The sequence below is a fragment of the Hyla sarda genome, chromosome 8 (genome assembly GCF_029499605.1).
Source record: "Hyla sarda isolate aHylSar1 chromosome 8, aHylSar1.hap1, whole genome shotgun sequence".
In the NCBI taxonomy this organism is placed as follows: Eukaryota; Metazoa; Chordata; class Amphibia; order Anura; family Hylidae; genus Hyla; species Hyla sarda.
Window position 1 is genome coordinate 175798316 of NC_079196.1, and position 12472 is coordinate 175810787.

The 12472-nt window shown below is 42.0% G+C and overlaps 1 protein-coding gene across 1 annotated transcript in view; it reads left to right on the forward strand.

Annotated features, from left to right (window-relative positions):
• CYTH3 (cytohesin 3) overlaps positions 1-11503 on the forward strand; it is a 148244-nt gene extending 136741 nt beyond the window's left edge. Inside the window, exons 11-13 of the mRNA XM_056536605.1 lie at positions 1823-1894; positions 6919-7073; positions 8769-11503. Of these exons, the coding sequence (XP_056392580.1) occupies positions 1823-1894; positions 6919-7073; positions 8769-8841 (300 nt within the window). The 3' untranslated portion in view covers positions 8842-11503. The remainder of the gene's footprint in view (positions 1-1822; positions 1895-6918; positions 7074-8768) is intronic.
• Positions 11504-12472: the final 969 nt, after the last annotated feature.

Sequence of the window (12472 nt, forward strand, 5' to 3'; positions counted from 1 at the left end):
GGCCATGATTGTAGCTTTGATACTCTTGAGTATGCTTTTTCAGTATCTAATAATTTTTTTTTTCTCTCCCAGCAACAAAAAAAAAAAAAATATTCAAATTTATACTAAAGCATAGCCCAAGGCTTCAGTAGCTAAGGGGTAATCTATTTTTGACTACATTTTGTCTACCTAATGGCATTATATGTTTCGTTTGTGGGATGGAATAGCGTGGAAGTCTGTTATTCTGTCCGAAAAATAACCTATAACAGCACGTAACAGACCAAATGCAGACTTAGATAGCTGGTGTTTGGTCTATTAAAGTCTATAGGTATGCTGCAGCGTCCTTGTGATCAAGCACTAAGCTTAATTACGGTAAATGCCACTTAAGAATCCGTCACATACTCCTCACTCGGTCTGAGAAGGTGATCTGTCTGTGGGTAAACAGTTGTATACAGTGATCCCTCAACTTACAATGGCCTCAACATATAATAGTTTCAACATACAATGGTCTTTTGTGGACCATTTTAACTTGAAACCAGACTCAACATACAATGCTATGGAATCTGCAAAACGTGTCAATGGCTGGAAGAACAGACCAATCAGAATGGACATTTCACTGGTAAAACCCCTGTAGTCCTAAAGTGCATGCACTGACTGGTGTCTGGTAGTGCCTCCCTACAGTACAGGGAGGTACTACATGTTCTGTACTACTCTTTACCTGTATTATTGAAGTGTATGCACTGACTGGTGTCTGGTAGTGCCTCCCTACAGTACAGAGAGGTACTACATGTTCTGTACTACTCTTTACCTGTATTATTGAAGTACATGCACTGACTGGTGTCTGGTAGTGCCTCCCTACAGTACAGAGAGGTACTACATGTTCTGTACTACTCTTTACCTTTATTATTGAAGTACATGCACTGACTGGTGTCTGGTAGTGCCTCCCTACAGTACAGGGAGGTACTACATGTTCTGTACTACTCTTTACCTGTATTATTGAAGTACATGCACTGACTGGTGTCTGGTAGTGCCTCCCTACAGTACATGGAGGTACTACATGTTCTGTACTACTCTTTACCTGTATTATTGAAGTACATGCACTGACTGGTGTCTGGTAGCGCCCACTAGAGTACAGGGAGGTATAACATGTTCTGTACTCTTTACCTGGGCCAGGGTTAGCTGCTCCTTTGGACACCAGGTGAGGGCGGCTGCATTTTACTTTTTTTTAGGACATTGCGTGTTCTGTACAGGACCCTGAAGAAGCTTCTGTCCTCAACATAGACCAGTGTTTCCCAAAAAGGATGCCTTCAGCTGTTGTAAAACTACAACTCCCAGCATGCCTTCGGCTGTCCGGACATGCTGGGATTTGTAGTTTTGCAACAGCTGGAGGCACCCTGGTTGGGAAACACTGACATAGACAGTGATTTACAGCTCCCAGCAGATCTTTTTTACTTTTTTATGTAAGGACTTGCTTTATCTATATCAGTTATCTTTATCTACTTATTTATCTTTAATCTTCACTTTTTCCTATTTTTGGATGACATTTTGGAGGCTTTAGAACCAATTACCAGGTTTCCATAGAGTTCTGGTCTCAACATACGATGGTTTCAACATTCAATGGTCGTCCAGGAACCAATTGATATTGTAACTTGAGGGAGCACTGTACTATGATTCAGCCTGTAAGAATCCCATGAGCTTCAGAATCCATGACACTTCTGCTGAGCTGCTGCTCCTTGAGCCTCTTTCTCTATATAGCTTGCATTGTGACTCCCCCTGTGGGACAATAAGCGATTTGCATTCTCACTAGATTACTTGTTTAATCATACCTTGTTTGCTTTTACAGGATAAAGAGCCAAGAGGGATAATTCCTTTGGAAAATTTAAGTATCAGAGAAGTGGAAGATCCTCGAAAACCAGTGAGTATTTATTTTTTTACTTATTCCGAACCCCTATCCCTTTTAAGATTGAGGTCTATTTGCACATTGTGACGTTGGACAGAGACACATCCCAAGGGGGATAGTAACACTGACTTGTCAAATTATTTGTACCATTCTAGGAGGATCAGCACAGCACACAGAATTCTGACCTATTCCAGATTTTTTTTTCTATGTTGAATACATATATTAAATCTATGTCAGAAGAGGTGACATTATCTTTTTATCCCTTTAAGGACAAATCAGTTTAAAATGTTTCCTTTTTTATTTTCCTCTTGCCCTGTAATAGCCATAAAGCTTTCAATTTCCTACTTACATGACCATTTTAGGGCTTGTTTTATGCAGGACCAATTAAAACCACAATTGTGCAACCTTTGGGAGGTTTTGTTTCTACAGTGTACTTTATCCCGCCCATCACCTGATAATCACTCCCATTATTAAAGCTAAGTGTGCGTCCACCTGACTAATTTATATTTAAACAATGCAGAGTATAGGGCAATAGAAAATCTTTACATGGAATAAAGGAATTCACAGACCTTTATTCTTCTATTTCTTTCATAAAAACTTTACATGAAGTAATAGCTTGGAGCCTGATCACTCACATCCATTGCTGTATCTGACGCTACATTTCTGGGTGGACCCCTTAAAGGGGTACTCCACTGCTCAGCGTTTGGAACAAACTGTTCCAAACGCTGGAGTCGGCGCTGGGAGCTCTAACGTCATGACCCCGCCTCCTTATATCACGTCCCGCCCCTTCAATGCAAGTCAATGGGAGAGGGTGTGACAGCCGTCATGCCCCCTCCCATAGACTTGCATTGAGGGGGCGGGGCTATGATGTCATGAGTTCCCGGCTCCAGCATTTGGAACAGCTGAGCAGAGGAGTGCCGCTTTAATCATGTGCCCATCTAACTTATTCCCTGAATTGTCAGACGATCATATCTCTGGAATGAAAGGGCCTGAATGGAAGATGTGTAATGAGGAGACCTTAAGCTATTTAACCCCTTAAGCACCAAGACCATTTTGACCTTAAAGGGGTATTCCAGGAAAAAACTTTTTAATATATCAACTGGCTCCAGAAAGTTAAACAGATTTGTAAATTACTTCTATTAAAAAATCTTAATCCTTCCGATAATTATCAGCTGCTGAAGTTGACTTTTTCTTTTCTCTCTGGCAACAGTGCTCTCTACTGTCATCTCTGCTTGTCTCAGGAACTGCACAGAGTAGAAGAGGTTTGCTATGGGGATTTGCTTCTACTCTGGACAGTTCCCGAGACACATGTCATCAGAGAGCACTAAGACAGAAAAGAACAACTCAACTTCAGCAGCTAAAAAGTACTGAAAGGATTAAGATTTTTGTAATAGAAGTAATTTACAAATCTGTTTAACTTACTGGAGCCATTTGATATATAAAAAAAAGTTTTTCCCTGGATAACCCTCAAGGACTAGGCCAATTTTATTATTTTTTCCTCCTCGCCTTCTAAAATCCATAACTCCTTTATATTTCCATGTACATACCCATTTAAGGGCTTGTTTTTTGCGTGACCAATTGTACTTTTGTAATGAAACCTCTCATTTTACCATAAAATGTATGGCGAACCCCCCAAAATTTTTTTTTAGGGAGGAAATTTAAATAAAAACCAAAATTTTGCATATTTTGGAGGGTCTCTTTTTCACACTGTACACTTTACGGTAAAAATGACGTGTTCTTTATTCTGTGGGTCAATACGATTCAATTGATACCCATGGCTAGATACTTTTATATTTTTGTACCGCTTAAAAAAAATCTAAAACTTTTTGTACAAAATTAGTAATCTAAAATCGCCCTATTTTGACCACCAATAACTTTTTCATTTTTCCATATATAGGGCCGTATGAGGGCTCATATTTTGCGCCGTCATCTGTACTTTTATCGATACCACATTTGCATATATAAAACTTTTAGGTAATTTTTCATAAAAAAATTTTGGAATAAAATGTGACAAAAAAGCTGCATTTTTGGAATTTTTTTATGTTTTACGTTTGCACCGTTCACCATAAGGGATCATTAACATTATATTTTGATAGTTTGGACATTTATGCATGTGGCGATACCAAATAGGTTTCTAAAAAAAAAAATTTAAGCTTTTTTGGGGGTAAAATGGAAAAAATTGACAATTTTTATTGGGGGAGGGGATTTTTCTAATTTTTTTTACTTTATTTTTACATCTTTCAACTTTTTTTTTCACACTTTTTATGTCCCATAGGGGACTATTTATAGCAATCATTTGATTGCTAATACTGTTCAGTGCTATGCATAGGATATAGCACTGATCAGTATTATCGGTGATTTTCTGCTCGATCTCAGACCAGAGCAGGAGACGCCGGAAAACAGACGGAGGCAGGGGAGGGGACCTCTGTCCGCCATTACAGATGATTGGATCCCCGCGGCAGCTCTGTGGGCGATCCGATCATCTATTTTAACATGTGCATCTGCACTGATCACAGTATCTGAGGGGTTAATAGCGGACATCCGCACGATCGCGGATGTCTGCCATTACCGGCGGGTCCCTGGCTGCTATCAGAACCTGCCGTGTATGACGCGAGCACTGCTCCGATGCTCGGGGTCATACACAGGACGTAAATGTGCGTCCTGGTGCGCAAAGTACCGCCAAACCAGGACGTACATTTACGTCCGTGGTCGTTAAAGGGTTAGAGATAATATATAGTTTTTGAGAGGTTTGCCAAAGGTCCTTTTTAACACTTTTTTTTTTCTTCACATCTCACTCAAATTTATTTATTTTTTGTACTATTACATGCAATCTTTTGATTGAAAACGGTGCTATGCAGTAGCTCAGCATTGATCAGTGTTATCGGCACTCCACTTATACAGGCTGCAGAGGTTGCCTGTACACTTGGACTGCCGATCTGATGGCATGGAGCATGGTAAGGGATCTCTTGTAGTCGTCTCAGCTGATTTGAACCCAGCAATTGTATCACAGATGTCCCGATCAACCCCACTGAAGTATCGGCACATGCTTTTTAATGATTTTAGATTAATTTTAATTGCAAGATCTAAATGGCTAAAGGGGTACTCTGGTGGAAAACTTTTTTTATTTACATTTTTTATCAACTAGTACCATAAAGTTAAACAAATTTGTAAATTACTTCTATTAAAAAATCTTAATCCTTCCAGTACTTATTAGCTGCTGAATACTACAGAGAAAATTATTTTCTTTTTGGAACACAGAGCTCTCTGCTGACATCACGAGCACAGTGATCTCTGCTGACATCTCTGCCCATGTTAGGAACTGTCCAGATCAGCATATGTTTGCTATGGGGATTTTCTCCTACTCTGGACAGCTCTTAAAATGGACAGAGATGTCAGCAGAGAGCACTGTACTCGTGATGTCAGCAGAGAGCTCTGTGTTCCAAAAAGAAAAGAATTTCCTCTGTAGTATTCAGCAGCTGATAAGTACTGGAAGGATTAAGATTTTTTAATTGAAGTAATTTACAAATCTGTTTAACTTTCTCGCACCAGTTGATTAAAAAATAAAATAAAAATAAAAAACACGTTTCCGCCGGAGTACCCCTTTAATGCTGGTTAATGGTGTTGTTGCCATTTTCCGGCATTAAAGGGTACTCCGGTGGGAAATTTTTTTTTTTCAAATCAGCTGGTGCCAGAAAGTTTAAGCAGATTTGTAAATGAATTCGGGTAAAAAAAACAGACAGTATACATTTTTGATCAAAAAGTACAAGCCCACTCGCCGCGTCAAGGCCACCTATTTAGAGTGGGTCCCTAACGTCCCTAGCATAAAATGGCGCAGCACCGGGCGGCGACCACCACCGCCGCGACACCAATGCCCACAGGGGGGGAAACGACCCACCGGCAGAGGAGCCCCAATGCCACTCAAACCAGTCTGTGGGCCGCACCCCCCCATCCCACCGCCGCAACCCCCCCCCCCCCCCCCGCAGACACGGCGCCACGGCAGCAACGGACACCGCACAGCACCACGCCAGTGTGAACAAGGTGTAATAGCTCACTTACCATGCTCTCCCAGTCAGACTGGAAGGCTGCTAGGAAAGAAATGGCCCTTGTGTAGCTAACTACTACTTATATAGGGTTGGGCTGAGGGGGTGGGGAAGAGTGCAGACACATGTTCAAACAAAAAAAAAGGAGGGGATAGAAAACACAATGTGAATTTGGGTAGAAAAACAGACATGGTGCACATCTACAATCTTGTATAATGATTTGATTGCTTCTCAGCATAATATCAAAAACTAACAGGTTGTTAGTATACATTTTTGATCAAAAAGTACAAGCCCACTCGCCACGTCAAGGCCACCTATTCAGAGTGGGTCCCTAACGTCCCTAGCATAAAATGGCGCAGCACCGGGCGGCGACCACCACCGCCGCGACACCAGTGCCCACAGGGAAAGGGTCTTGTACTTTTTGATCAAAAATGTATACTAACAACCTGTTAGTTTTTTATATTATGCTGAGAAGCAATCAGATCATTATACAAGATTGTAGATGTGCACCATGTCTGGTTTTTCTACCCGAATTCACAGATTTGTAAATTACTTCTATTAAAAAATCTTATCCCTTCCAGTACTTATCAGCTGCTGTATGCTACAGATATACTACAGAGACATTTGTGAAGTTCTTTCCAGTCTGACGACAGTGCTCTCTGCTCACACCTCTGTCCGTTTCAGGAACTGTCCAGAGCAGGAGAGGTTTTCTATGGGGATATGATTCTAATCTGGACAGTTCCTGACACGGACAGAGGTGTCAGCAGAGAGCACTGTTGTTAGACTTAAAATAACTTCACAAATTTCTCTGTAGTATACAGCAAGCATAACTAAAGATGGACATTGGAGGTTATGAAGCAGAGGGGGGACTATATATACACTATGGGGTAGGGATGGGCAGTTTGCCTTCTCTGTACCCCTCCACAGTAGTGCATAGGATGCTTGTTACCTGTCTGGCAGCACTGATAACCTATCACTCTTGCATTTATTTTATTCCAGAACTGTTTTGAGTTATTCAATCCAAGCCACAAAGGACAAGTTATTAAAGCATGTAAAACAGAAGCAGATGGAAGAGTGGTTGAAGGCAACCATGTTGTGTACAGAATATCTGCACCTACACCTGAGGAGAAGGAAGAATGGATAAAGTCCATAAAGTGAGTCCAAGCCACATATAATTAGTGGTGATAGATCAGTAAGCTAGAGTTGGGCCCTATTCACACAGCAGAATTTCCTAAAGTGGAATTCCGCTTAAGGAATTCCTCCTAAAATGAAAGCTTAAAGGGGGGTACTCCGCTGCTCAACGTTTGGAACAAACTGTTCCAAATGCTGGAGCTTGCGCCGGGAGCTTGTCACGCCCCGCCCCCTCAATGCAAGTCTATGGGAGGGGGCGTGGCGGCCATAGACCTGCATTGAGGGGGCAGGGCTATGATGTCACAGGCTGCTGGCTCTAGCGTTCGGAACAGTTCCAAACCCTGAGCAGCGGAGTACCCCTTTAATACACTTCTATGGGAGTCCACACTCCCATTCACACTTCTTCAGAATTTCCGCTTTGATTCTGCACCAATTCAGCACAAACTCCTCAGAAGCGGAATTGGGGCAGATGAGCGGGAATTCCGCCATGTGAATAGGGCCTTGGTGACTGAACACATTACATACCAGTCTGCCATACATTTGTTCAGTTGATAGTTATCTCTTTTGTTCCCCCATACAAATGCACCCTCGGCTGAGTGTACTTTTTTTTTGCCAAAAGGGAGAAAGGGGTAAGCTGCTGTCAGACGTCTCTGACAACAGTTTATTTTCTTTCCTGACGACAAAAGGATCAGGCAGTAGAAATTCCACATACCTCTCCACCAGTTTCCAAAACTGGGCCTTCAATTCCCCCTCAGCTGAAAGACCACAGATGAAGTGGTGTTGGCTTGTGCTTTTTCACTGCATTTAAAATCTGTAGCTCTGACAGACGCAGCCAACCAGTTCTCTAGAATCGCTACCAGTCTACCATTTATCATCTATCCTGTGGATAAGTGATAAAGGCTTCTCTCTGGAATACCCCTTTAAATACCACTGGAAATAATCCAACTTTGTGACAACGTTGCTTGCAACATTATTGCTTGCATAGAAATACTGAATTTGCAATACAATACATTTACTATTATAAAAGTGTAGTCTTGTAACTATGGGCCTTTAAAGGGGTACTCCGGTGCTTATACATCTTATCCCCTATCCAAAGGATAGGGGATAAGATGCCTGATCGCGGGGGTCCCGCCGCTGGGGACCCCCGTGATCTTGCACGCTGCACCCCATGTAAAATCACGCTCCAGGGACTGATTTTAAACTGGGTGCGGCGTGCAAAATCACGGGGGTCTCCAGCGATCAGGCATCTTATCCCCTATCCTTTGGATAGGGGATAAGATGTCTAAGTGCCGGAGAACCCCTTTAAGTTAATTATCCAGTCTTATCCTCTGGATAGGCCACATATGTTTGTAGTGTTCTGCAGCCTCTTCTATTGTTACATATTCCATTTATAAATGTATTTTCCAATATGTGACTTAGACATTTGAGTGATTTATGACATTGTGGACTCTAATGCATAAATCATTAGTTTTGCCCATAGCAACCAGTCAAGTGTTATCTCTCTGGAGCATAGTTGAAAGTAAAATCATTTTGTGAACGATTGCTGCAGACAACACTGACTCTTGTGTGCGTGAGGCTGCTCTTCGGTGCAGCATGAGTTTTATATTTATTTTATATATATATATATATATATATATATATATATATATATATATATATTTATATTATAATATACTTTTTTGACCTAATTTTCTCCTCCATACTTTATCTTCCTGTAGAGCAAGTATTAGCAAAGATCCCTTCTATGACATGCTAGCAACAAGGAAGAGGAGGATTGCTAATAAGAAATAGCCTATTTGATTGTGGTGCAAGAAACTGCAAGTATCACTCCTGGTACGAGTTTAAGGACCAACCTTAACCTGGACTTCAAAGGCCTCAGCAGGCGACACCGGACACGCTATTCCCAGTGAGAATGTCTGGCATACCATATTACTGGTATCCACTCAGAATTTCAGCACTGTGCTATCAAGAGTCCCACTGTTTTTTGTTTATTTTATTTATTTTTTAATGTTTTTTTTTTTACTTTGATGTCCGGCCATTGTAAGCTTGGAGACACCCTCCAAGAATTCCTCATCCCAATGTAAATATCTCCAACACTAAATCCAAATCCATAGTGCATACATCTCTGATCCCCTGTTCCCATCCACAGTTTTTTTTTCTCTCTGTAATGGCAGCTATGTAGATGGTACTAAACACGGTGCGAGCATAGTGTTACGTGATGGTCATCTTTGCTCCAGCGGGCCTTTAGCTATCCTGTAAGATGTTTATATTGGTATATCCTCTACCATACCCCAAAGTGAAGGACAAGCCTGCAGCAGCCAGCTTTGGACAATCCAATTTATTTCACTTTTAAGTAATCTCTGAATAGCCACTGAATATTGAATCTATAAGCTAATGTGTCGTCTGTACAGTTTATTTTATATAAAACATATATATATATATATATATATATATATATATATATATATATATATATATGGTAGCACCAGCTTATATTGATGCTACATATAATTAACAGCAGGGGTATTACACAATTGTGCCTGCTTTTTGTTCGGTCTAAGGAGCAAGACAGTTCTGTTGTGTAGAGCACCTCCAGCTGGTTACCAAGAGGACGAGTGCATCCATCCGTGCATGATCTGATAATGCAGTGTGTATTCCACTGCAGCGACTGGTTCAATATGAGAACATTAGGATTTCTGCCTTAAACACTCTAAACCAGTGGTCCCAAAGGACTTTCGTTGCTGCCGATTTAGCCATTGGGTGTGTCATCCATGGTGTCACCAATGTGGAGATGACGCGATCCATTTACAAGTTACATCACAAGGACCTCAATTACTAAGCTTGATGTAAAGATATGTGACTGACTTTATGCAACGTTCCTTCAATGTGTGGTTAGAGCCAGTGTTTGCAATAGGCAGCATTATTTTATGTTTATGTTGTCTGTAAGAATTATTCATTTTTATAGCATCACTTTCAGAAAAAACTAATTACATTTGCCGGTAAAGCCACAGGAGTGAACGCTGGCCCATTCTTCAGGGGGCCATGGTTGGACATACCAGTTTATTTTCATTTATACCTATTGTAATGCTTTTATTACTTCAGTTCTATTTGGTTTTTGGCTTTGGGTGGAAATAGGAGTAATGCAGTAAGGTTTAATGGGATTTACCAATACACAATGACCCTGATTTACCAGTGTGAACACAACCTGCTTTTGTTGGGTTGTGTGCTGAAATGTGCCACAATTTTCGTCTGTGCCAGGATTTGTAGAGCATTGCACCAAAATAGACATAGGCTATGTTCACACAGCAGAATTTGTGTGTGGATTACTGCATTGAAATCCACATGGAAATTCTGTATGTGTTTTGAGCCTATTGAGTTCAGTAGGATTCCGCAGTCCTATAAACACAGCAGGAAGTTTTGCAGCTAGCATTCAGCAAAAATGTAAGTCAGGTCTTAGATTTTTGGGGAATTTGCCTGCGGAAGCAGTGAATGGGGGGAGGGTTTTCTCCGCTAAATGCGGATTTGGTATGGCATTCGCATGGAATTTAACTATAGCAATGAATACAGGCACTTTTTTTTTTGCACTGGTTATGGCCGCGGAAGTCGCACATCTATGCAGAATTTCTGCCATCTGCACATAGCCATACAAACCTTAAAAAGGGCCATATTTTCACATCTCGACCAATTTACTATTAAATTGACAAGAAATCCTGTGCATATATGGCTATAAATTGCCACCAAGAAACAGATGGTCAAAATTTTCCCATCCTGTGTGAGCCCATAGTACATATAGTTGAATCACGTACATCTAAAACAACATTTTACAACAAAACCCCAAGATTAGTCTTAGCATATCAGGGCCATGATCTTCTTAGATTCTGGGTCCTGTCTGTCTGTAGTACAGGTTTGTAAGCCATTTTCCCCACATTCACTGTCATCTATAGAATTTGTCATCACTTTTTTTAATGCTCACTGAACCATGGGGCGGTCTCTGGCACCTTCTGTCTGCCCCACCGGCCTTCATTGATATGTCTGTCCCTGTACTCATGGGTGACTAGGTAGAAATTGCCAAGGAGCACCCCAATGGATTGTGGTTCAAGCAGTATGAAAGGGATGAATGATTCCTCTAGAACAGGTGATAGACGTGACTCTTAGCTTTAGTTAAAAGGGTTAATTATACAGATGACACCTGTTCAGATTAAAGCCAGCAGTCACCAGATTGTGGTGATCAATGTGGAAGATGCAGTGAACAATCCAGGGAAAATGTGGTATTACATGAAGCTGCTATGTGCTAATGTAGGGGAGGGCATATTAATTTTTTGCATAAATTCATGGGAATCTCTTGTCCACATTTAAGTAACGTTTTACTGCCTCACTCCTTATTCCACCAGCGATTCTTCTTTTTGAGCAGCATTATCCTTTTAAAGGGGTTCTCCGGTGCTTACACATCTTATCCCCTATCCAAAGGATAGGGGATAAGATGCCTGATTGCGGGAGTCCCGCCGCTGGAGACCCCCGGGAACTTGCACACGGCACCCCGTTTGTAATCAGTCCCCGGAGCGTGTTCGCTCCGGGACTGATTACAGGCGACCACCGGGCCGGCGGCGTGTGATGTCACGCCTCCGCCCCGTGTGATGTCACACTCCGCCCCCGTGTGGCGTCACACTCCGCCCCCGTGTGACGTCACGCTCTGCCCTTCAATGCAAGCCTACAGGAGGGGGCGTGACAGCTATCACGCCCCCTCCCGAAGGCTTGCATTGAGGGGCGGAGTGTGACATCACATGGGGGTGGAGGCATGACGTCACACGCCGCCGGCCCGGTGGTCGCCTGTAATCGGTCCCGTAGCGAACACGTTCCGGGGACTGATTACAAACGGGGTGCCGCGTGCATGATCCCGGGGTCCCCAGCGGCGGGACTCCCGCGATCAGGCATCTTATCCCCTATCCTTTGGATAGGGGATAAGATGTGTAAGTACCGGAGAACCCCTTTAAGGCAACCAAAAACTCCTGTAACAACCTGTGATTGTCTCTCTTAGATGGTGCTAGAAGTAAGATAATGGCCTTACAAGTGTTATCTACAAGCTGTTTGATGGCCTCTGCCTCAGAATCAGAAGGTGCTTTACATGGTGACTTGTGTGTATACTGTATATATGTAAAGGTTTTAATATTCAAGTTCTATACAATATGATAACCTGGCCACACATTTCAGCAGTGAAGTAGACAAGATTGACTGTGTGTCACATTGACAGGCAACTATGGAAGACGAGAACAGGATGAGTATGACCAGTCTCTATAATGGAACATGTGCATCATCACATCATGCTTTGTGGCAAACAGTGGTAGAAAACATGCCTCCTTTGTTGTCAGAAGTTTACAAAGGACTGTGCAAGATTCATAAACATTTCTGACGCAGTTTGCAGAGG